Source organism: Platalea leucorodia, assembly GCF_965183815.1.
Source record: "Platalea leucorodia genome assembly, chromosome: 5".
NCBI lineage: Eukaryota > Metazoa > Chordata > Aves > Pelecaniformes > Threskiornithidae > Platalea > Platalea leucorodia.
This window is the reverse complement of record NC_138827.1, coordinates 81,721,220-81,748,356: the sequence shown is the minus strand read 5'-3', so window position 1 is coordinate 81,748,356 and position 27,137 is coordinate 81,721,220. Positions and strand designations below refer to the sequence as shown.

General features: G+C 36.0%; 1 protein-coding gene across 15 annotated transcripts in view; it reads right to left on the bottom strand.

The window, feature by feature from the left end:
* Nucleotides 1-26,865, bottom strand: part of LOC309590419 (sodium channel protein type 2 subunit alpha) — a gene marked incomplete at both ends in the record, with an annotated part of 61,443 nt that extends 34,578 nt beyond the window's left edge. The window contains 14 exons of one of the 15 annotated variants that reach the window (XM_082311569.1): nt 122-295; nt 3,220-3,458; nt 6,931-7,063; nt 8,862-9,227; nt 13,324-13,623; nt 16,513-16,719; nt 16,872-17,013; nt 17,907-17,970; nt 18,273-18,545; nt 19,589-19,680; nt 20,191-20,319; nt 21,859-21,939; nt 22,830-22,966; nt 26,599-26,865. In XM_082311569.1, the coding sequence (XP_082167695.1) occupies nt 122-295; nt 3,220-3,458; nt 6,931-7,063; nt 8,862-9,227; nt 13,324-13,623; nt 16,513-16,719; nt 16,872-17,013; nt 17,907-17,970; nt 18,273-18,545; nt 19,589-19,680; nt 20,191-20,319; nt 21,859-21,939; nt 22,830-22,966; nt 26,599-26,865 (2,604 nt within the window). Of the gene's footprint in view, nt 1-121; nt 296-3,219; nt 3,459-6,930; nt 7,064-8,861; nt 9,228-13,323; nt 13,624-16,512; nt 16,720-16,871; nt 17,014-17,906; nt 17,971-18,272; nt 18,546-19,400; nt 19,493-19,588; nt 19,681-20,190; nt 20,320-21,858; nt 21,940-22,829; nt 22,967-26,598 lie in introns of all 15 variants that reach the window. The other 14 variants (XM_082311571.1, XM_082311567.1, XM_082311566.1 and 11 more) reach the window with 14 other exon arrangements.
* Nucleotides 26,866-27,137: the final 272 nt, after the last annotated feature.

The following is a 27,137-nucleotide window of genomic DNA, read 5'->3' as shown; positions in this document are numbered from 1 at the left end:
ATATTATGAGCCATTTAAGTATATAATATATCTTTAAAATACTGGTAATTATTACAGGCATCAGCACATCTTTTTCAAGTGAGACAATTGCATGCAAATATTTAATTATCAAGGTATTTACCAATCTGAACGACCGAAGAACAGATAATCCTTCAACATTTGCAAGACCAAGCTCCATTAAACTAAGGCTAACGATAATACCATCAAAAATATTCCAGCCTTCTTGGAAATAATAATAAGGGTCCATGGCAATTATCTTTAGTACCATTTCTGCCGTGAATATCCCAGTGAATACCTAAAATAAAATGTAATTAATTAGTTGAATTGTTATGAGAAATTTATATACCTGAGTAAGTTTTTCTAATCCAGCTTGAGTTCTCATACCTGTTACTTGTACCTGTTACTATAAAAAACAGCTGATTGCTATCTCCAAATGGCATCTAAGTATTTCTAAACACTGAAAACTGATAATTAAAAACAAATTACTAAATCAGGACAGATGTAGGAGGGGAGAGGACTGATGAACCTATAAAAAGTTATTCACCAGTCAGCAGCTCAGCTCCAGTTCATATTTGACTGATATGTGCTGAACTATCCATCCAGCAGATGATGTGATATGATCTGGTATTTTCAGTCCTGTTTCTAGAGGATAGTCCCAGTAAAGCAAAAGAAGACTTGACAGCAATTTTTTTCCTTGCTCATGGTCTAAAGAGAAGTGTTAGAAGAAACTCTCTAAGGTCAGAGTCTAAGGACAGACTCTCTAAGGTCTGTCTTTTACGTCAGAGTTAAGAGTATGGGTGGAATAGACAGGGGAAACTGGAGTTTCATGCATTGGGCTTTCTGTAAGGATATAGAGGTTTCACACACAGCTACTATTCTGTGTGATAGCTATTTCTTTTTGGAAAAAAGACCTTATGGTAATAATGTTCTTTGAAATATCTGGAGGTGCCAAATGTGAAATTATCAATGCTCCTTAGTGTTTTAAAGTCCAGAATTTAACCTAACACTTTCTTGCAATGAGTAGTCATCAGTGGTTTGTGCAGCATAATAAAGAAGTTTTGGAGCATAATGCAAGACCACTAAAGACATATGAATATTCTGCACAACACCCAAAGGATATCCTAGATGATCCAAAAGTCTACTAAAGTACAGCAATGTACTCTGCCATTGCCTTGTGATAGTTCTTTACCCAGCTTGCTCTCAGTCCTCCTACAGCAAGTTTTATGGATGCAAAGCTGACTTTTTACAACACTATATAACTACACTCATGCTTACCTTTTAATTTAAGAAGATTAGGAGGTGGATATAATGCTGTCGAAACATTCCCCATTGTCAAAGTGTAAATATTAACATTTTTAAAAGTGTATACTTTTAAGAAAATAGAAATATAGCAAGAAACACTAAGCTATTAAATTGATATATGAGAGACGTTACCACATAATCAGGAGAATGTAACAGGTATTGCTATGTGTGGTAAAGGAGAATGCAACAAAGAAGATTATTCTTGACAAAATTGTCATATTTGTCAAAATAATTGAAAAAAAAAGCAATGAAAATAGTTTAATTTTAAAATATTTCATTTTAAAACCCATTCCATTCACAAACTACTTTTTCTTGAGCATAACTGCATCCCCAAATACACAAAAATACATTTTAACAGAAGTAAACTCAAGTTTTCTTATAATTACTTAGGACTTTTGAACACAGAATGAATTTTAGTATTATGAAAATTAATCATTGCATTTTAGAATTATTTTTACCTTCTCATTAAAATGCTACAGAAAAGGCAGAGTCATATTTGTCATATTTAATTTATCCTCAAACAGACCGTGATGTCACAAGCAAAGAGTAAGTTAACATATTTTGAATGGAAATCACAAAATTAAGGTTAATAGATTAATACAGTGAGGAACAGAGAATTTAACTGAAACCACAGGAATAGTATTCACTGCACATATATAGTCCTTATTAAGGATCCTAGATTGTTACAAAGGTAGTTAAAAATATGACTGCTGCTAGTTTAGAGTAAAAAAAAATAAAAATATGAGATGGGAAAAGGCAGAAGACCTTGTAAGTATAAATATTTGGAGAGAAATAATTCTAACAATATGACAGACCAACCTTTTAAAATACAATATTCTGCAATCTGTGATGAATATAAGAATATGCCAGCCATTAGATCTTTATCAAGGAGAAAGGAAACTGTAATGCACACAAGAACACGTAGGTAGTAAGTTCAATTTTAGTTCTATTTTTAAAAAAAGTCATAGAAGGATGTATTACCAGTACATATAAAGAAAATGTTTAGACTTTAAAACATACTCTGAATGAGTATTACTGCTCCATTTAAATATTAGCAGATTTTTCAAAACTAGTCTTTTTGAATGATTAGTTCAGAACTCTTGGTTGGTTTTGATTTTCAGGACTGCATGCTGTGTGAGTCAATCCAGACCTCTCCTGCATAAACTATTGGTAGTTACGTGAGCTGGCAAAAAATTAAAAATGTATGAATCTTCTTCTGAAACAAACACTTGCAAGGTTCAGTCCTCTGCTTCCTGAGCATTGGAAGAAAATAGAGAGGAACAGACAAGACCATTTAAGTGTTATGCCACATTTAGGTATCTGCTCAGAAAAGGATCAGGTTAAAATCGGGAAAGGCATCACTAATAAACTTACAGATACAAGGTGCTTTTGTTAGAGAATAAATAATAATCTTCTAGTTTATTAAGTCTTTTTTAGTTACCTAAAGTGACAAGGACTTACTGCTAACAAGAAATATGCCTTTCTTGGAAATGTACTTTCACTGTAGTGTAACTGAAAAAAATTCAAAAAGAAATTGATATCTGAATATTTCATCAATTTCTTACAGAAGAAAAATATTTTCTGTGATGGAATATCAGTACCATGGTAAAAATTAGATACTCTACCTTAACATTTTAAAGAAAAAAAACAAGGTAGACCTCAAGATATCTGACAATCCAGTGAAGACTGCACTTCCACACATATTCAGTTATTTCATTATAGTAGTTACAAAATAGATTCATGAAAGTTTAAGGCTCCAGCAAAAATCACTTTATCTATGAAAATCATATATACAGTTTCTAAACTGATTATAAAAAACAACCTGGAATAAATTTAAAACCAATGCAATGCATTTATGCATTTCTTCTTTTAGAAAATGGTAGTTTGACACCAAGTAGTGCATGACAAACCACTTACCAGGTTCCCCACCGAAAGGACACTGCTAAACTGTTCTGTCATTGGGTAATGTTCCATGGCCATAAACAAGGTGTTTAAAACAATGCAAATAGTTATAGCAAGATCAACAAATGGATCCATCACAACTAAATTGACGATGTGTTTTACTTTTAACCATGGACTCCAGCAATCCCAGATCAAGAAAGTATTTGCAAATCTGTACCAGCATGGTGGGCATTTCTGTCTGGATTCTTCGAGCTCTGAAAAAAAAATAGAAAAAATTAACAAATAACTTGTTTAGCATATGTAAAAAGATTAAACCATTCAAACAGACAGCTCACACTAACATGGGATTTCCCTCACCTATGTGTAGCCGTCTTAAAATTAAGCATCTAATTTATTTAAGCTCCTCTACAACCAGTGGACAGTGAAGTTATCTCTAAAGAGTGAATCATCTCAGACATCTATCTAAAGAGAGAAATGGGTTTGTCTCTTTCCCATGACAGTAAGGAGAGTCTAGACATTTGGTTTAGGTTAGTTGACTTGCTTACAGCAGATGTCTTAATTTTAGATATTAAAAGTTAACATGACTCCATTGTCAGTGAGTTTATTATTTCTATAAGCTTCATAAAATATAAAATTTTTGTGTTAAGTATGTAACGTGTACATATTTTGATTTGAGCTACTAAAAGTATTATATTTGCTACTACACTGAACCACTACAATATCATAACAGATAAATGACTTGGTGTGCATACCTATCATTGCTTATTTGAATCAATATTTTTAATATGCAGAATGCCTGTTTTCTTATTTTAAAAATTATCATTTGCCTTTGTTTGAAAATGTCTTGTACAACTGCAGTGTCTATCAATTGAGAAACAGAACAGCAGTGTTAGTATTAGCAGAACGACTCTGCTCACATTAGAATCTTTACAAACTATTTTTTCTCCATTTCACTGTCAATATTGTGAAAGTTACAGAAGAATACTAACTTCCTCTGAGTTAATAATAGCAAGAATGAATGTCTAATGTGATGGGATGTTTGAGGACAGCCCAGAAGGAAGACTGATATTTGCTTAAGTGAGAAATACTTAGACTACAAAATATTTAAGAAATGGCCACAACAGTTTCAATAACATTTCTACATAGCGGCATCAACCCAAATCTGAAATTTGCCAGTTTTCAGACATCCCTTAGAGCACAGGGAGGTCTCCATCATCATGACACTTATGGGTGATTTTGCTAAAATAGCAAACATGCTGTTTTACAGTATTTGCTAATAAGGATTTAGTGCTAAACTCTACACTTCGAGGACCAGTGGATTGATTTTTGCCTCTAATATTGTCCTATATGGGTGGAATTACGGAAAGTTAAAAGGTCAGTTGCTACAGCTCTCAAACTCATTGAAACTAACAAGCTCTCCCATTACATGAGACTGTAGCCTCCAGGCAGAAAAGGGTATCATAAGTAGTGAAAGTCTTCTATAATCTTCATAAACCATAACAAAGACAGTGCTTCTGAAGGAATATATGGCTTGGGCAGAATAATCACATTTCTGAACATGTAACTCAGAATGCTGAGAGGTAGGATGGGACTGGCCTTGGACAAAAGTGGCCACTCACACTGGACACTGAGTTGGAACAGAAGACTCCATTGCTTGCACTAGCAACTTCTGAAATAACGGAAACCAGATGTGAGTAGGAGGTGACTATCAGGACAATATAGATTAAATTGACATGTTTTTTCTGTCCAGAAGAACGGAAGGACAAACTATTCAGCTGGAGGAAGAGCGCAGCACCCTCTAAGGAGATATCCTCTCTACCTGGGAGGAGAACTAAGAATTGCACACTGAGAATCAAGACATACCAACAGTTCACGCTTGCACTAAAGTAGGAAGATATACTCAGAAAGATACATGTTTGTGAGGATGGTTTGTGAATACTTGTTGGTTGTGGTGAATGGAGTCAAATCCAGTTGGCAGCCAGTGGTGTTCCCCAGGGCTCAGTACTGGGGCCAGTCCTGTTCAATATCTTTATCGATGATCTGGATGAGGGGATCGAGTGCACCCTCAGTAAGTTTGCAGATGACACCAAGTTGGGCAGGAGTGTTGATCTGCTGGAGGGTAGGAAGGCCCCGCAGAGGGACCTGAACAGGCTGGATCAATGGGCCGAGGCCACCTGTATGAGATTCAGCAAGGCTCAGTGCCGGGTCCTGCTTGTGTCAGGAATAGTGTGGCCAGCAGGACCAGGGAGGTGATAGTGCCCCTGTACTCGGCACTGGTGAGGCCGCACCTCGAGTGCTGTGTTCAGTTTTGGGCCCCTCCCTACAAGAAGGACATCAAGGTACTAGTGCGTGTCCAAGGAAGGACAATGAAGATGGTGAAGGGTCTAGAGCACAAGTCTTATGAGGAGCAGCTGAGGGAGCTGGGGTTGTTTAGTTTGGAGAAGAGGAGGCTGAGGGGAGACCTTGTTGCTCTCTACAACTACCTGAAAGGAGGTTGTAGCGAGGTGGGGGTCGGTCCCTTCTCCCTAGTAACAAGTGATAGGACGAGAGGAAATGGCCTCAAGCTGCGCCAGGGGAAGTTTAGGTTGGATATTAGGAAAAACTTCTTCACTGAAAGGGTAGTCAGGCATTGGAACAGGCTGCCCAGGGAAGTGGTTGAGTCTCCATCCCTGGAGGTATTTAAAAGATGTGTAGATGTGGTGCTTGAGGACATGGTTTAGTGGTGGACTTGGCAGTGCTAGGTTAATGGTTGGACTCGATGATCTTAAGGGTCTTTTCCAACCTTAATGATTCTATGATTCTATGATTCTACTTTTAGAAGAAAATAAGCGATATAAGCCTTATATTTCTGACCACAATTAGTTTGGGATCTATTTGTTTATCTGAGAGCAAAGGGCGTCAGAACTCACTTTAAAAAGTATATTTCAATTCTGATTTAAAGTAATCTTAAGAACACTGCAAATTTTCTTGGTAATTTCTTGTCCTTTTAGAATGTGTTGAAAGACATCCACAGGGTTTATCTGACTATAACAGCTGTCACACTGTGCCTGTATCCAGTATATAGATCCTTTAAGCTTACAAAAATATTTTAGTGGCATATGTATGAAGTGTGAGTGTTCTCAGTTTCCATTAAATAAGCAAAACAATTCCAACAATGTATGCTTTTTCATAGAGTAAATACAGTATTTTTTTATCTTTGATGTACTTACCTAGGAAAGTTTAAGAAATGCTTAAGGAATGCAGTTCATGTGCATTGGCATGGGTTGATTACAGTTGCTTGTTTTCTTTAAAACTATGTCTTTTTCATTCCAGTTCCCTATTGTCTATCCTTGGATTTTAAGCCTAGGGGAAATGACTATTCTAGCACATCACTGCCTTTACCATAGCAATTCCTGTATATCTTAATTGATTTTTCCTGTTGATGTCTTATAGGAAGAAAATCCCTGTGTTCTCTGTTTGGGGCTCTGGCAATCCCCTAGCTATGATTATTTTGCCTCTGTCCACTCAATAGAGTCCTATTTTGGAAGGCATCAGAAAAAATGAACGACTAAGCATTTAGAATGTGTAAATGATCTTAGAAATGCTCAAAAGCCTTTTGTATCTGATGTTCAGAGATTTCACATGTCCAGTTTTACATTTACAATGGAAATTATATAAATAATTGCTCTGTACATGTAATTAGCAGAAATTCACTGAACTGCCTGTCAGAAAAAATGCATCAAATACCTTCCATTGTATTTGTAAGTATACTGGCTATACTCATTGCTCTTTGTCTTGCAGCAGAATCTTCCAGCATTTCCATGGAAATTTGATAAGAACTCAGTCGTCTTTTTCTTATTTCTGTTTCTGTAGTGGTGCCCTGTAAATGAAATACTGAGAAATTAAACCATCCTTTTCAACAGTCAATTAACGATATTTACTTTATAAATATTGTAGTGATAATCAAAATCAGCTTTGTGCAGCATACTAGACTTTTCTTACACACTAAACATTTCTGTTCCTGTAGGAATTTCTTTGTTTTTTATTGAGGAACTCAGTGGGAATTTTGTACAGTGCTACAAATAATCACCTGGGGGACACAATACCAAGGCAATGTTGGACCAAAAGTGCTTCTCATTTAAATGACTGAGTGAACAAAATTTTTGCTAGGTATCTTTTTGCTAGTGATTATTATTATTCTTTCAAGAAACAATGATCAAAGTTGAAACCTGTCACCTTGATTTCCAGCAGCTAGTCATGTTAAATAATTAAAGTGTGAGTACAGAAAGAAGTGAACTATTATTTAAGAAAGTAACTCTGATACAAGAAACATGAGTATAATTCTAGGAATTAATTATCTCTCTAATACTGTGTACTGCATTCCTAACCTGATAAGTGTGGTTAGAAAATTTTATATAAGAAAAAAATCACATCTTTTTTAATATTTCTTCTACCTAATTTTCACCCACTGCAATGCTCATGCAGAATTTGTGATATATTCTTGCAATGAATATGCAAGTCTTCTCTGTTTTGTATGGCTTCTAATTATCTTTTCAAAGCAATAATACCTGGCTCTGATTTAAAGGTGCCTAATGTGTCACTACTCTGTAGCATGTAGGTGTCCTTACAGTTGCTTTGCTTTTCTTCTGGAGTGTGGCCTAGGGATCTAAACACAGGAGTGGGATTAAAAAGTTCCTAAATCTTGGTTCCTGCTGTACCACTGATTCTGTGATTCATGGAAACCACTCACTCTTTTTCTCATTATTCTGTCCCCATCCAGACAAAGCTTGAAAAAGCCTGCAGAACTCATAAGGGATTTCAAGGTTATCTTAGTGTGAAGATGAAAAACCATTTTTGAGCATTCACTAGTACTATTTCTTTAGAGAAGATTTGAGTTAAAAGGCTAAATCTTTCTTCAGGTGAATGTATTTCTGAAATAGAACTATATACGCATAACCTCTGAGGTAATCTGATTGAATTTCTGGTATGAAAGTCTGTGTCAAGATAGGAGAGAAAGAAACATAAAAAGAAATGTGTAATAGTAGTAATGAAATCTCAATACTTATTTATAATGAAAATATTTTTCAGGTTAAATACAGTGCTATTATAGCCACCAAAATACCATACTGAATCCACATTAAAATACTATGTATGAGAAAGCTTGCTTTTTTTAAAGTTTGAAAGAACATCTTAGCTTACAGAAGTCTGAAACTGAGACTGAAATGTAATGTAATTGGAAAGGTACATGGGAATTGTACGTATTTTTCTCATGAAAGTTATGAGAAAAAAATTCTTCAAGATGAATTCAGTAGGGGGCATTTCTATTAACTATCATGGGAGTAGTAACTGCATTCTGCTTAATTTTGCAGGTGTTTTCCTATACATATTTCCAAGTTTATCCTTAGTTATATATCAAATGTCTACCTTTGTTGATGAGGTGAAACTACATACAAATTGTCAAATTCAATTTATGTTTTTTTCTTTCTATGTGCTGAAGGCAAGGAGAATACAATACTTTACTGAGGCTCAGACATAGGAGGTTGAGGACTTTCTTTCCCTTATGTTCTCTTATTTAGAAACTATTGCAAGTTCTTTCTCATAGCTCTAAGAAATGATCGGGCATGCAGAGGTGAGCAGTAAGAAAAAATTCTGTGCCTGAACCAAACTGTAACAATTACTAGTTTACTTATAATTACCTCTGGTATAAGCTGACCAGTAGGTGAAGTTAGAGTTGAAGGTCCTCCAACCAAGGAAACTACTCCATTGCAATCCACAGTGCTGTGCATCTTCCCATTTACTGGAAGGGCTGGTACCATTCTAGATGACACACTTGCCTGACTAATATTACTGTTGCGCCGTTCTCCGTGTCGATTTGGAACAAAGAGAGAATCTCTTCTGCTCTCATTGTCTTCAAGAGTGCTGTGCTCATCATCAGCAAAGTCATTTTCTGATCCTATATCCTTTGCACGACCTCTGAAACTGAAAATGCTTGTTTTGCTGTTGCGCCTTGGTGAGAACAGGGAACCACGAATGCTTAGCAAAGACTGTAAAAGATTTAAAACAACACAAACCAAAACAGCATTAGAACTGAAGTTCAAAGAATAGTCACAGTGCTGGAGGAAGGATAGCCACTTTTTTATTCAATAGTATCAGTGTGTCCATTAGGGGAATGTGCTCATTAGGGGACCTGAAGTAGAGGGGAAAAATTCTTTTTAAGGTAATGTAGCAGGACTGAGGAAAAGTTGCGCAGAAGACGTAAGTAACGGTGGACAGTTTTGAGCAAAGAAGGCAGGTTGAATTGGTATGGGTCCATGACTGTGCTGAAGACAGTTCTCAACATCATTATCAGGGTTTTGCAGGTATTTGCCTTTTATTCCTTCTTCTATTAGAGGACAGAGTTAAAATCTTTTACTTTTCTTCCCTTCTTCATCCCCTGGATTCCTAGGAGTAACAACTGATAACGCTCACCAATCGTTGTTTTCTATTCTACTTGCTAGAGGCAGAAGTGGTCTTAAGTTTGGTATTAAATTCAGTCTAAGTTGATGTAAAGAACTTGTCTGCCCTCTTCACAATAGGCTCAATAATGTAGGAACAACATACGCAGTACTCTAAAACTAGAAGACAGAGGCAACAGCTTGGGGAAGGTCTGGAGATACAGTGTGAACGTGACGAGTAGCACTCTTGGACATAGCACTCTGGGGGCTATAGCAGGCTGCACACCTACCGGAAGGTACCACTTGGGCATCAGGCAGCTCAAAGCAAGCATTCACCAGGGACACAGTTACCTAAAGATATCCTCTTACAAATGAGAAAAATAAATCAGTGGTTGTTGGTAATTCATCTTTTAATTACAGTAGAAGCTGGTTAACGGAATGTTCTTCTCCCTTGCTACATATTTTATTAACAGCATTCATGAATAAATAACAAGAGTACTAATTGTGGAAAAAAGGAACCTTGCATGAGGCTTTCTTCAATTCTGCATTTGTACAAATCTTCGCATCTTGGTACATCAAAAACCTGGTTTGAGATGATTTTCAATTTTTCACTAGTTTTGAAGGTGGAAAGTGCTCATATGTAATAGCAGTGTTTTTAACCCCAGGATAATTAAAGTGAAAACTGCACTATGATATATAAGCCTATAATAATACTGTGAAAACCAAACACTGAATATATACATATATCAATCCATATGTATCTCTGTATATGCATACTCAGATTTATACATACACACACACAATGTGTGTGCCGAACTGGTCGTACTGCCTGTTATAAAGGCTGGCAGGTGTTTACCATTATCAGATGCACTTTTTCTGCTCTTACAGCTACACCACATTTTAATAATTTGGGCTGAAATTTTCTATGCTGGCTGTCAGCCTCAGGCTGAGTTACTTGAAGAATATCAGCCAAATGGTTTTGCTAACCCATTTATGTAAACTTGGCTGGAGAAAAAGTGCTGTTTTGCTTATGCTGAAAGATAATTTTATCTAAAAAAAAAAGCTCTAGCTGCTATAGAGCATGACACTGAATTCTGACAAAGTGGTAAACTAATTACTGCACCCTTTGTACGTTTCTTTGTAAATGTATTTGGCCAACCTACAGTCCTTCGAAAAATAACACGCTCACTAGGTTTCATCTGGCTACCACTGCTACCCGTGTTTTTTTAGAGAATGTTTCCATGGCTGCTATGTTTTGTTTGTGGTCCAGTCTTTCCAATATGTGTTATCATGCTCTGAGCACAGCTAAATGGATCAGGCCCCTCAGGGATTTGGGAGGAGTAATGCCTGCTCTGCACATCCCTGCTGGATTCAGACAAAAGATATAAGCCAAAATGGCTGCAATTCGAACACATGTAGAGGCAGAAATGTACGTGTCTACATGCTCCTGGAAAGTCAGGTCTGAAAGGAAAGCTTGGCTTTTCTTGCAGGCTGCACCATTCATTTGCACATGGAATATTGTGTCAAAGGACAAAACCTCTCCAGGGACCGCGTGGGCAGATTATCTCCCCTGACCATTCTACCACGCTGTTTCATGCTCTGCCACCCTGTTTCACCAGGGAGCTAACTGCACGGCTAGCAAGACAAACCAGCTCTTCCTTTGCCAGTTCTACTGCCCGTAATCCTTCCACTCTGGCAGCTCAGTTTTATTTCAGTTATATGGAGGCAACCTTTGCCCCAAAGCACTTTTACAACTGCAAAAACAATTACCAAGACAGTCTTTAATTAATAAATTACCCTCGTACAAGACACGTACAATATTTGTTTTCACTTGATTTTAATGGGTTTTAATTAATTATTTCTGCAACATCAATTCACATTTAATTTTAATGTTACCAAAAGTAATTTGAAATCCCTTGCTTTCCTAAGCTTCTTAAGTTTCTGTGGAAGTTTCACATTTTTTCGCAACAACTGATAGGGTGAAAGTTTTCTGAGAGATTCAGAGTGTGAACAAATACATGCAACAATGTTTTACTCTATGTTAATAAAGCTACAGAAAGTTTATTACTGTGGAATCTCTTTGTCTCTAATTCTCCTCCCCTTAGTATACATGCTTCTGTATTAAGTAATTTTTCTGTGCACCAAAAAACGTATTTAATATAAGCATAATATATTCCTTAATCACTCTCTTCACCAGAAGCATGTAAAAGAGCACCAGGGAATTTAGACTAGACAATGGAGAGGCCTGTTATCAAGTAGTTAAAGCACAGGACTAGCAGTCAGAAATTCCTTTCTGCTCAGACTTTGTCAGTGACTCTTCTTTAGTGTAGTCAAGTCACTCATCATCCTCATCTATGAGGTACAGACATATATATATCTCTCTCTCTCTAAGTGAGGCAGGACTGTGCAGTCTAAGATGAGATCTTTGGCTGCAGCTCCTTTGTATCAGCCTGACTCAAAGCCCATTCCAATTAAGGAAAGATTTTTTGGAGCAGCTTTGGCCCAAAACTAATAGTACACTTTATTAGATTGGAAATACACTTCTATAATATTACTCAAAGGAGTTGATATAGATTTAATAATTTGTTTTTCTTATATTTTATTTATTTCTTAACCAGAGAACAACATGGTCATTCTTCTTAATTATAATAAACATTACTTCACTTTCTTAGAAATGCAAATGTATCTTTTTCAGACCAGGCATCATCCCTTATACTTGACTAATTACTGAGGCTTTGTCTCAAATTAAGCTTTCCTCCCCTCAGTGCATATACTTCAGTGTGAAGTATTTCTGCCACTGAATCTCATATTTTCTATGAGTCTGTAAACTAACACACTTGATATGGACATTAAATAGAATAAACATTGGTAATTAAGCATGGGTAGTATTGGTTGGAAAATGTCATCTGTTGTCTGAGACCAGACACGATCATTTTGAAGAGATGTGTTTTGAGTGATTTTTCTACAAATACCGTAACTGCGTGTAGACTTGAAATGAGCAAAGGTATCCTTAAGTGACGGAAGAGATCCTTTGATTTAATGTAGTAGATCTTTGAAGTTTGGACTAAATGATTTCCAGAGGTCCTTCCTAAATGATTTTTTTCTATGATTGCAATGATTCTTCATCTTGCATAATGAATTTCTAATGCAAAAGAACAGCATGACTAAATTCTTACAAATATAAAGCCCAAACGATCCCTATATATTTTGTCTTTATTGTGGAGCACTAGAGCTACTTTTCTCGTTATCTACCATTTAAAGAAGCTAATTAAGGAAAACAATAGAAACTAATGGTAGTGTGGAATTTCCTATGCAGGGTATTTTGATGATGTGGTCTGCTAAAAAAACCCACATTATTTGTATAGTTTTGAAATGGATGCAGAACAGAGAACCTATGGTTGATTAATGCAAATATATGAGTACTATATCAAAGAGTCTTTGATTCTTTCTCCAATCTACCAGATATCAGAAATACATTTTCAGAAATGTTTTAATTAAGTTTACAATTATCCTTGGTATGTTCTTTTTATCTCTTTGTTAATAGAATGGGTCAAACCATACCAAACTGTAACACTCTTAACGGTACTACCACTGTTTTTTCCTTCACTCACCTTTTACATAACTTCCAATGTGTAAAGCTGCTGTAATGTGAGTCAAAACCAAATTAGAGTAGACATACATGATTTAATAAAAAAGAGTGCTGTACCTGGTGAGGAGATGTGAACCTTTTTTCATATGTCAGTTGACTTCCTTCTGTGGAGAAGCGGAAACTTTTCCTTCTGATACTGTCTTCTGACTCGGACTTGGGGAACTTGTCGATATCTCCTTTGTCCTCTGCTTCAGACATTTCTTTCTGTCTTCTTTTCTTCCTTCTGTTTCTTCTTTCTTTAGCACTCTTTGAGCTCAACTTTGATGCTTCTGAAGAACTTTCCAAGAGTTCTCCTAATCCCCCTACACCGCTGAAATCTCTTGATGCAACTGATGCTGCTGCTACTGCTGCTGTTGCCTGTCAGGATACAAAGGAAGGTATTCTTAGTAGGCCAAAAATGAACAATTTCATAGGCTTTTATCAACTGTTTTTATTATTACTGTGGTAATACTGCTGGTTTGCAGTATGCAAATAAACACAAACAAATTGAACTGAAGATAAACTATTGAGTTATATAGCTCCTCATTGTCTACTAGCATGAGCTACTTCAAGCATCGATTTCAGCAGAACAATAGCATCACTATTCCTTAAAGACTTGCCACACAAGACACTGGTCTAAAATTAAGGTAGTCAGAAAAGTATAAACATGGTGCTTTTTCATGTATTTCAGACCTGCTTCCCCATTTTCTCTCGCGAAAAGCCCCACATCATGCTCTAATTCAGCTGATCCCCTCTGAGTCCTGAAAGAGAAAACTAATTCCTAACATCCACCATATGAGTTAATGTATCATAATCCAACTAGCAGCCTGCAAGTGGTTGAATCCAGCCTTTCGTCACTGTCTCCACAGCAAGGACACTCCCCTCACTTTCCTTCTACCTTCACGGGCAACAGGCACACCCTCTAGACATGTCTTCAAGCCCTACCTCCCTCTTCAAGTTTCCCGTCCCGCATTTCCCACTGTAGCAGCACTATAGGTCTTTGTTATAGATACACAAAGGTGCATTTATTGCCTGTTGCTGCTGCAGCCAGAGAGAAGAAAAAGTTTAGGTTTCTTCTCTGATGGAAAGGGATGAGGTGACTTACTGGAGTGAAGAGCCATCCCAAAACTCAGGACCAGTATCTTCAACTACAGTGGTCAGCCTACCTGATTTTGTTCATTAGGGAAACTGGCTCATTTAGTCATCAAATAAGGCAAGAACTGAGAGTGTGTCCAGTACTGTTCCTAGAAAGAACTGTCTGGGAGATTGCTATGAAATTCTGCAGTGGAAAATATGTTTGGGAAGATGATAGGCAGCTGTGAGCTTACAAAAGAGGGTGATGTGATAAATGGCAGGAGACTAGGGTTATATAACAAAGATGACTAGTAATTATCCGGCAAAACGTATTATATTCAATGCCAAGTATTTCAGGAATTATGAGATATCTCTCTACAGCAGGAAAGGATAGTTTGAGAGCTCATGGTATGAATTAATGGCTTTCTGCACCACAATATGCAACACATGCTATGCAAGTCGACTTGATACACACTTTTTCTGCTAAATGGAGTATTAAAAGGATTCTGAAGTGTTTATCAATTAAAAAAAGTGATATTAAAAATTTTGTCATACTGGTTTCAGAATATTGTCCTTCAAATGCTCTAACAGAAACAAAGGCAGCGGATGCTGAGTCATCACCCATCTACTTCATAATACTAACACCAGAGGTCAAACAAGTGGAGCAATCCAAAGACCGCTGTGATGACTTAGGTTTGTGGATGAATAGGTTCAGTGTCAAGGAAGTGAAGGGATGGGTCCCACACCCATTTTCTGTCTCAGCAACCAATTCAACAGCTCAGTGATCCACTTTGTAATGCATACTTTCTGCTTTCACGTACAAAAGGGATCTTGACTGTAATACTGCTTTTCTTATAATGAATTGAGTGGTCATTCATTTAAAAAAGGAACGACTTTCCAGGGCCTTTATCCAACCTTCCTTGTACTCTCTGTTTCATATGGTTCTATTCTTCTTCCTGTTTCTGGATCAGCTTCATCTCTGTCCCCACTCTCAAACACACAAACATCTAGAAAAGCCTCCTGATATCTTTTGATATAATGTGATTTAGTGCATTTCATGGATGAAAATGTCAGATTTGTAAAAAAAAAAAAAGTATTCTTTGCTGATATTTAAGTGTTTTTTAATTTGAATTTTGTAGGATTCTGCTTTTTCTTTAGTGATTTGGAAGTGAAAAGGTTTAATAACTAAAATAGAGATATACTAATTAGATTTCACAGGTCATGCATAAAGCTTTCTTTTCAAGGAAAAGATGGAGAGTTTCACTTTCTATTAACACTTTATAGAATCATTCTAACTTAGTGAAAGTAGCTGTAAAATACTACTAAAACTATAGTTTCATAGAAGATTCTAATTTGCTAGCATTTTTGTAAACATTGTCCTGTTTACAGGACATTCCTATGTAAACATTCCCTGTCCATCTACACCAGATGAAAAGCAATAGAAAATCAGTCCAGAAATTAGACAGACGTCTGACTCACGGAGTTGAATTCCTGCATATATTTTACTTTCCGATAAGAAAACTTCACACAAAAGTATCTACTAAAATGTCTTTTTCTCATAAAACATTAAATAATTTTCTTCTCTTTTCAAAGAAAACAAAGATTACTTTAAAAGAATTCTAAAGTAATACCTTTGTTATAAATATTGCTAGTATGTTCTAAGGATATATAAACTTCTGATTGACTTCAGTATGCTTGAATTAGGCACATGCTTAAATACCTTGCTGGATAGAAACCTAAATGAACACTGATTACAATCCTTCTCTCTATTTTCTGAATATTGGGGAAGAACTATTAAGTACAGCAAGCCTGGAAATTCTCACTCAGACCGTAAACCAGAAGTAAAGTCACTAGACTTTTTTCATGCTGTTCATAAGACCTGTAATATAAAAGCATCATGAACTATGACTACTTAAAGTCAGGTTTCTAGGACACTCTTACCACAAATATTTTATTTTTACAGTCTTTTAGTGAACTTAGTAGCATTCTTTTCTGTACCATTAGCTTGCTTTTTTGCTATTTGGTTAGTTCCTGATTTTCATTGGCTATTTCCATTTTTATAACTTGCGTGGTAAACAAGACTTTTTTCTTCCTGCAATTCATTGCACAATTTATACATGTTCTAATTCATAAAAGATTATTATGCTTGCCTTAAGAATAAGGCTGTTCAGAAAGTACAATTTCCATCATTACCTGAGCTTCTTCTTGTTGCTTCTTCAGTTGTTCCAGCATCTGTTGAAATTCTGCCTCTTTCTGCTCTGCTTCTTCCATGGTTGCTTGATTCTGTTCTTCGTAGGCCATGGCAACCACAGCCAGGATCAAGTTGATCAGATAGAAAGAGCCCAGAAAGATCACCAGAACAAAAAATATCATGTATGTCTTCCCAGCAGCACGTAGCGTCTAGGGAGTAGAAGGCATATCTATATATTATTCCACCACTTATCTTTGTTACTGCAACAGCATTATGCTTTCAGCTCATGTACAAATAAGCCTATTTATATAATTTTGTATGTCACCTACAGTTTACTTTTTATGTCATAAAAATTTCTTACCAGCTGATACAGGTTTTCCCAGAAGTCCTGAGTCATTAGCCGAAAGAGTGACAAAAAAGCCCAACTGAAGGTGTCGAAACTTGTGTAACCATAGTTGGGGTTTCTACCAGCTTTCACACATATATATCCCTCTGGACACTGCCTATGTGAAAACCAAACAGGTTGTACTTAGTCATCATTTTTATTTCCTTCTGGAACATATTTATTATCTTTTGGAACAATATGCATTATTTGTCCACAGGAAATCCATGAATTACAATTAAAGTCATTCAGAAAAAAAAGTCCTAAGAAATGAACTAATAAGAGAGTAAATGAAAGATATCCTTTCCATCCGTTCACTGGTTGAAATGACCTAAATATTTAAATTCTCCTCAGTCACATTTTGCAAATAAAATTTTTATTGCAGATGAATAATTTCCTGGGAGAAATAATTGCTAAAATGTTGTTAAGGTTACAGACAGATTAAACAACATTATTAGCTAAATCCAATTATACTGTTAGGGTTCTCCCACATAATGCTGAGATGTTTGGGTTTTTTTTAATAAGTTTCTTCACTGTTGCCAGTTAGGTATCGGAGTTCAGCTAACAGTTCTAGGCTCATAACTGGGCACACATGTATGGCAGAATTTGCCAGTAATGAAAAAGAGTTAGCCTTGATAAAAAAGATTCATCTTGAACTATGAAGTCACTACTGCGCTTTCCTAATATTTTATGTATTCTCTTTCTCAGTTCTAACCTTTGCTTTCACCCTATTTTCTTCAATCAGTACATCTCCAAAATAGAGTTTACAAGAGTTCAGATTTTATCATTAACACCAACATCATTTCCCAATCAAGCAGGAAGAAAGGCTGTTAATGAGTATTTTGTTTAGCCAGAGAGTAAAATACTTTGACTTGAGTAAGAAATCATTGTTTAGCAGCAAAACTCTCTGAGTTCTGTAACACTGTTAAATATGGAGTTGCAACTGCTACAGAGAGGTTTCATGTTATTGCTTTTTCTACAGAACATAACAGAGGATTTTTGAAAGGGTCTTACCCCGCATCAGAGCTATTACCACAAAGTAGGGCATCTCTTTGTCCTTCCAGAATGTAAAAATGAGCTGTGTAGAAAGCATTAGAAATATATGTGAATAAATCAAATGAACCTGAAAGTATTACAAAGTAAAATAAAAATAAATTATAATAAAATCAAAGTGGCTAGCTGCTGATCACTTTGTAGTTTGTTTAGGAACCTTTCTGGTTATTGTACTTGTTTATTGTATTTGATCCCTGTCGGCCAGTGACTGTAAGCAGTTCTGCATAAGGCAGAAATATAAACCGTTCAATATTCTTTTTTTGATCACAGATAGTTACATACTATAGCCACAAATATATTAAAAATAGTTATATCAGTCATTCTTACTTTCATCCTCAATGTAATCCTTCCAGTTAAATGTGCTCACTGTCATATTAACAAATGTACCATTTTCATCCATTGTGCTATTAAAGTAGGAAATAACAGTTGTTTCAAAAGTAGAATTGTCTGGAGGCCACTGCAGGCATTTATTCCTCAAGTTGCCCATGAACAGCTGCAGCCCTATTAGTGCAAATACGCTCAGACAAAACACAGTCAGGATCATAACATCTGAGAGCTTCTTCACAGACTGAATTAGGGCTCCTACAATAGTCTTTAGGCCTGCAGAGAGAAAAGATCCATAGATTTATCAAAGAGTATGTTTGCCCTTCCCATATAATTAAGATGTCATGCAGACACTTAAAAGAAATTATTTTTTATTTCTCAAAAAGTAAAGCTTCATGAGCAGCCTCAGAGCTTGTGAAGATGAATGAAAGAAAAAGCTTTTTTTATGAATATGCAATGTACATATATTCCAATAAACCAAATATATAATGTTATTCTCAAACAGGAAATTTTATCAATCATGCTTTCCTGTTATAGATTTGATTTTATTTCTTAATTTTTCCCTGCATTTAATATACTGCCAATAATTCACTTTCCAGTTAATATTAAATATGACTTCACAACAGTATGAAGATAGTATGAGATAGAATTGCAAGTGCTTTTGAAGAAAAAAAAAACATTTGCATTTGATAAATTTTCCTGTGCAATATTTATCTCCTTTTTGGTAGCTTTTTTGTTGTTACTTGGTTGTCTTTAAGACTAATGTCAATTTTAAGTGGTAAAATAAAGGAAAAAATTCAAAATCAAGGAAGCCATAGCGCTAAAGCTTTTTTAATGTAAAAGAGACAACTTGTAATAAAATGCAGAAAAACAAAGCAAAATAACCCATAGGCCTCATATTTTATGTTTCATGCAAGAATCTGTTAAACTCAAAGGCTGATTTTGCAAAATAAAAGAAGCTAATGCTGGAAAGGCAAAGAATCATAATCCAGGCTTATGATCCATGCCTTTTTTTTTTTTTTTTTTTTTTTTTGGCAACACGAGCAGCGAACAGCAAGACTTATGCTCAAAAGAAGTGAATTCGACTTCAATGGAACGAAAGTCAGCCTCGGTGTTTAACCTCGCTCTCACCTGGAATGACTGATATTGTTTTCAAAGCTCGGAGAACTCTGAATGTTCTCAACGCTGAGACATTGCCCAGGTCCACAAACTCTGTCACATATCTGTAATAGGGGAGTTCACACACAAACACAATGACAGCACACAAATAACAATTGGAGTTACGAGGGGCCTAACACCTTACACCAACTACTTCTTACCTGGAATTACAGAAATAGTTTTCAAAGCTCTCAATACTCTGAAAGTTCGAAGAGCTGAAACATTGCCTAGGTTTACAAATTCTGTTACATACCTGTAGGATTAAATCACAGTTATTCAGAATTGAGGCAGAGCTTATACTAATTATGTGGGTCTTCAAAACCTCTGTGGCAATATTAGCAATCATACTTCAAAATTTACCTGTCTCTTCAGTACACCTTGCTTTTATAATTGTTTATTTTCGTCAATTTTGCTTAAATTTCATTGAAGTGAAACTCACTGATTTGTATTTGAACAGCTAATGAAACTAATTAGCTTGTAATAGGACGGTGACATGAAGTCAAAGGGGTGGCTTCCATTCTGGTGAGGAGAAAAATGTAGGACATGAAATTAGTGTCCCTCAGCAGTAATTACACTAGCGGCTGACACTCCGTGCTGGCTCCTGCCATATTTTACTTTGATTTATGAATACTAAAATGTGTGATACGGTGTCTAACTTCACAGGTTGCAGAAATTAAATACTTTTAAATCAATATATTTATTATAATAATATTTGCCACTAATTTCATGCCCTAAAAGCTTAAAAAGTTCTTGAACCACTTACGCCATTAAAATGACACTGAAGTCAAGCCAGTTCCACGGGTCTCGCAGAAAAGTAAAACCTTCTAAGCAGAAGCCCCTTGCAAGAATTTTGATAAGTGATTCAAAGGTGTAAATTCCAGTGAAGGTGTACCTGAAAAGCATCAAAGCAGGAATAATGGATTTTCGCATACTTATGCTTATAGACGGTGCCATTCTTTATCAAAGATGACTTACTAGAAAAGAAAAGAAAAATTATTTAGAGGTGAAAGGAGGAAATCGTTAACTTAACTTGCCCCAAACACTTAAGAATGTAATCGTTGTTCAGTAGATGAAATTTGAACCTGACACATATATGCTATTCATTTTTTAAAAGGTTGATTTAACCTCAGTTTTTGTGCTTGCAAATAATTTCAGACTCTAGTATTTATAGATACGCTTCAGACTTTGATGTTTATACGTACATTCGCTGGCACTCACAGGGCTGCCTCTGTGCTTGCATTCACAAATCAGGTAGATGTCTAAGTGTTACAAAAAATGAAGACTTTTTAATTTCAAAATCAGAGAGTTTTGTGAAAATCAGTTCTGGATAATAACTATACTCAGGCCTATAATACAGGTTTATTTCATAAATAATCATTAAATATAAGAAAGCATGCCCAGACTCTTATTCTTGAAGATGTGGAGCATGATTACCAATTTACCTGGTGTGGGAACAGCCATTCATTTAAAAACGTAGACTAGTCAGTTATAACCAGTGTAATGCAGGGACTTCCTGAGACCCACATGGGTCTGTGCGGACCTCCAGAATAAAGAAAATCTACCTACAGACCCTACTGCTCTCCTTTCAGACTCTCAGCAACCCTAACAAGCCATAGTCACTGTTGAGCATACTGGGAACACATGAATACTGGTGCAGTTTCTAAATACAGCATTCAGAGTAAGATTCCTTAATGCAGGGAAAGAAATAAATAGAAATCAATAATGACTATTGGAGAACGTGAGGGAATGAAAGAAACCACAAGTGGTTAGAACTAGGTTTTTCATGAGTAGTATTATTTCGAAGAAAAACATAATATTTCAAAGGAAAATGTGTATCTGCGTTTTGTTAGAGAACGAATCTGCATGTGTACCCATGAACAAGAAAGAGAAGCAGAGATACTTTGTTGTTTCCTTACTTCTATGAACTCTTTGTTACTCCTTCATAGGCAAGGCCCTTTCCTCAGCAGTTTGAGCTTCTCGTGGTTTGGGTGTTGTGTGTGCTTGCTGTGGCTGGCACTTGTAATTCACATCAGTGAGCCGCGATGAATGTCCCACTGTGCTACGATCATGGATACTCAAGCAATATATGGCTGGCCTCACCAATGACACGCAACAATTTTACATGTGTGCATGAAGGTCTGGAGCTCCTTTTCCAATTTACAGTTTAGAACACCCAAGGACAAGAGCTCATGTTCGTACTTCACAGTGGAAGTTCAGATATCCCTCAGACATAATTTTAAAGAACAAGGCATTACTCTTAAAGTATTTAAATTATCCAGGAGGAAACCAGAAAGATATTGATGATCTCATGAAATCTAATTCTTCATGACTCTGGAAAAGCCCATTCCATGCAACTTTCCAAAAATGCTTCTTGTTTGGAGCCACACTAAAACAAAGTAGTAAAAATGAAGAAGTAAAATGTTTAACTTACTCTACATTCTTTGTCCAGTCTGGAGGGTTACTCATGGTCATAAATACACAGTTGGTCAAAATAGTGCACATGATAAGCATGCTGAATAATGTAGATTATAGTCAAGGGATGTAACTCAGAAAAACATGACAGTTTTATAACACTGAAATAATTAAAAATATTAAGTGTATAAAAATATGTACAAATAACATGACATTCTAAATACAATCTGAAAATAAAGCTTTGCACATAATTTTATCTGTTTTAAATGGTATGCCATCTGGCATGTTATAGTGCACTTACTGTAAAACAATGCATTACTTTTATAATTATGGAAGGTTTAGAATTTAAATGAAACTGAAACACATCCTTAAGTCTGTAAAAATATGAAATGAGTACCCAGACATAATTACTCATTGAAGCCAGGGGGATCTTTCTAAAAGATCTTTAGGCAGAGGCTGGTTGTTTATGCCCAAGTTGTTATTTGGACATGATTGAAATATATTTGAAAATATTCTCCTTTATTCTGACCTGGATCTTTTGTAGGATGCCTACCCCAATGCTGAAAACACAATGCTGAAAAAGTATGCCTGAAAAAGCAGCTCTTTACTCATGCTCTTTTGTCCTTGCTAAGTGAGCCTAGTTCGTGAATAGTACTACTGGTCTTGGTAAAAGTGTGACCTTAGATATGTTCAAGTGCAATGGTTTGTTACTAATTTGGCCTTAGCTGCAGGGCTTAGTATGGGATCAGGTCTCCATTTGTATATAAAGCCTGATATTTAAACTCTGACAGCTTTAGGTGGTTCAGCAAAGAATCCTCTTGGTAGGAATGAAGATCATACTGCAATTCACACGTGATATTGCGGCTTTTTAAGTGTGATCAGCATAGGTTTAGTTAGCATAGTACACCCACATGGACATAATTTGTATATCCTTATGAAAAGTATTATTTCAGTAATTAAATAGTTTTAAATGGCAACCCTTAAATCAACATTAGGAAAAAAGGATATGAATGTACCAAAATCTTGATAGCAATTTTTCTGATGGGATTAAAAGGAGTTAAGATGTACAAGGCAGATGTGGCACTGAATCGGAAAATTGCCTTTCCCTTATTCAATACTATGAAAGTCTGCAAAAAAGAAATACAAAATTAAAATATGATGTTGACTACATAAATGTCTTTACCTCCTTCTAAAGTAGTCCATTCTCCGCCTGGGAGGTTCAAGATCCGTTCTACTGTCTACCTGTGGTAGGGAAATGACTGATTTCTATGAATACAGTGGATTAAGCCTTCCACAGCCAATTCCCCAATTTGCTAAATTTCTGAATTCTGATATTACTAAAATTGGTGGGAATCATCAGTACTAATGACAGTTTATCAATAATAGCAAAATGCGGCATTTCATCACTAAAATATTTTCAATTTTATTTCTAACAAAGTCTTTGATTAAAGTCAGAGTTTCAAATTAATCAAATACTTTCTACCTTGTGCAAACACTGACAAAACCAAAACAGCAAAAGGGCAATTCTAAACGCCATTTTGTATTGGGAACAAATACTTGACAGAATTATATACACATATATATGGTGACAAGGACAAACACCTGTCACTAAACAATTAACCATAATTTTAAAATAATTTTGCTTTCATTTTAGATTTTTAAATACTACCAATATAAATTATATATGTCTTCTAAAAATGTATTTGTGAAAAAATAAAAGGGATGAATAAATTGCCAGCTGACATTCTGAGCAGTCTGAGACAGATGTACACCAGAATTTGGCATCTTATAACAACAAATCTTTTCTTCAAAAAAATGCTGTTTTCATTTTTAACAATATGCTCTTATTTTCCCTATATGTGAGCACCAAATGTAGGTAGTTATTATCATTTAAAATTTGACCTGATAAACCTACAGTTCGTGTTCACTTTCATTCTGTTCCTGTTGGCGGTCATCGCCTAAGTGTTTTCATTTTTATTCCAAGTGTATTTGTGTGTGAGCTTTACTTGCATCTTTGGTGCTGTCTGAAATTTCTTCAGGACATGACTGTTCTTCATTCCTTTTGCTCTTTGTCGATGGTAATGGCTCTGCTTTGTGTTACCATAATAGAGTCTTTGTTACGCTCTCAGCAGAGCTATATAGTATCACTGTTCTCCATGTTGATTTCCATTCTCCGTAAAAACTTGGCTGTGATCAGAAAAACGCTGCCCTCTCCGTGGCCTTTGCTGCCTATCTGGTCTGCTGTCTCTGGGAGAGAAAGCAAACCACTCTACAGTGGGGAAGAAGACAGGTAAAGGAGTGTTGCTGGTGCCTGTTCACAGAATGATATCGAGCGTAGCACTGAGGATGACAGTGAATGGACTCACACTCATTGGCATTTCCCTCTGCCCTACGGTCCGTCACCCAGCTAGAAATGGTAGAAAGATGTTGCCTGTCCCAAGGTTGCTGCTGCAGCAGAGCCTGAAGACAGACTCCAATTCACATATGATTTTCTCTGCATTGACAAGTCGATGATTAAGAGTAGTTTCTGCTGCAAACTGGAGGAGGGATGACTAATTCTAGTTCATCGTTTAAGATGTCCATTTGTTTTCTGTTGAGCACATTAGGCCGGTACATAACATAAATACAGATGTCACCTGTGACAAAAGATTCTGCAGTTTGCTAATTACTCTCATAGACTAACAAGTCCATCCGTAGCCTGAGTTTTTACACTTTTGTTCCAAAAAGTCTGACTACTTTTTCTGATCATTGGAGGTTAGAAAGTATACTTCAGTACTTCTTAGGTTTTCTGATACTTCATTTGTAGAAGACTTGTTTAGAAAACTGTAGTCCCAAACTTATTTATGCAACTTTATTCCTGAATTGGTTTGTAGCTAGTCAGAAAAAAGAGCTTAGTGCACACAATTATATTATAAGTAAGAATCTGCATGGAACTGTTGATATAACCAAAACCGTATAAATGAAAATAGCCCTTGGCAACAGTCCCTCTCTGAGCTTTCATTTCTTTAAATTTCCTTAATTTCCATTAATAATGTTAATATTTGCATTATCCACAGCACTGTTTATTTAACTTTGGCAACTGTTAGGTTATGGAATTACATATGGATTCTGCTTTATTTTCTGTTCCTGTTACTGAAGTCGTAATTTTTAAACCAGTTTTGTGAACCAAAGACAACCACAAATTTAGCCACAAAATTGAGAGCACTATTGGCATGATTTTTTCCTAACAACAACAACAACAAACTTTCTTTACCATTTAAAATATTTTATGTCTTCCTTTTTTTATAGTTGCTCAATATCAACTTTCTTATCTGGATGGCAGCCTGGAATGCCTCAAGCTGTCATCAGAGCAACTGTGTCTGTTTCCTGTTCTGTTTCAGAGAGATGAGGAAAGATAATCCCAAGCACTTGTCCATAAAACACCTTCTGCATTTTTTAATTTATGGTTATTATCCACAGCTTCGTCTTCCTTCACTCTCCTTACCCACAACCCTTTGCAGGTCTTTCAGGAACTGGGAGAACAGCTTGAAAAGGAGCATGCAGAAATAAGCACATAGAGAGTACAGAGGAGAACCTGCTCTTACTGTCAGCTGTACCTTTTACTAATCTGTGCAGGACATAAAGTATTTTTAACTATTCCCAGGCTGGACTATTTCAGATCCTGGAGGAATTTAACACAGTCTACAACTAATCCCAGCTACAGAGATGTACTTGTTTATTCCTTGTCTTTCTCTTAAGTCATATAATGGTAGTCTGTTTCCAGATTTTATGTATCATTGCTACAAGACCAAAAACCATATACTCTGCTGTAGATCCTGACTTTTAAAAAGGTCAAGGAGCAAACATTTTACTTGAATGGATCTGTTTGAACTAGTCTTTCTATCTCCAAGTCCCTGGCTTGCAGATCATGTGAAAATGAGGACTTTGTATGAATGTGCAAATCAGAAGGGGAAATACACCTCTTTTAGGAGTTTAAATTCTTCATGGAGCACAACTATGCTATTAATGGCCCGGTTGTGTTATAGCCTCACACATGTAACTCAGGCATATTACATTTCTCTCATGATACGTAACTCTGCTCTGCTCTTCCTGCATGAAAACTCTCAATTAGTCTTCAGAACAACAAAAAAGTCTTTTTTCGATTCCTTCCTCAAAACCTAGCTTTTCTGTGGCATCTGCCACAGACTTCTAATTGACAGCTGTGCAGCAGAGAACTATCATAGCAATCCCAAGCACCTCAAGCATTTCATTGTGGTAGTTTTATATGACCCAAGATTTACACAGTCCTATATGCTACATATATATGTAGATATATTTTTACATACACACATAGACATATGTTTACATATGTTATATAGCTATAACAGAGGCAAAGAATACAGTTATAGTTCTTTATCTCACTAACTTGGATGGATGCTACCTGATTATCTACAACCATCTCCACTGCAAAATCATGCTTGGAACACCTCATTTGTCATATCCAGTCTTACTGTTACATTGAAATCAGGAAAATTCTGTCATGTTCTCAAGTTCAGGCAAGCTCAAGGAAGCTTATCTTCCTTACACTGAGGTAAATAACAAGTAACTCAACGGAAGTTGAAGGATTCGCATAGAAGAGCATAAATCAGTTCTGTTAGATGAAAGAATGTTTCTGTATATTTAGTGGCTTGATATAACTATCTAACCATCATATTTTGTGATTAAACTTTTCTAAGGTAGAAAATTATATTCTCTTTTGTGCAATAGATTATTCACTCACTTTTTTATTGATATAATATGGGTCCAGGTCTTCCAAAGGTTCAGATACCATTCCTGGAGGTATGTCACCGTAAATAAATGGCAGTGTCTTTCCTGCCTCCAAGTCACTGTTTGGTTTTGGACCATTTTCATCATCATCATCTGTATGTTCTTGCTTGGGCTTTTTAGCTTTTTCTTCTGCAGAACGCTTTTCAATAGCTGCGAGAGACTCTCTAGTAAAATAGCGGAAACTTTCAGGTCCTGGTGGTACCAGCAGTGCCTGTGCCATGTTTTCATCCTGCAAATTTAATTACTTTTAGCCTCTTGCATAAGAATGACCTATAAAAGGAAATCAGATAATTTAGGAAAACTAGATTGTACCAACAGAAAAAAAAAACCCCAACATTTGCTCAGAATTGCTTTCCAGGCCTGAAATAGAAGCAGCATATTTCAAAGCTGAATAAAAGTTAAAAGCAACTGCTCAGAATTTATTTAGATATTTTATAAATTATTTTTGAGCTTTTTCTTGCTGGTCTAGAAAAAGACACTACTTCTGCCCAC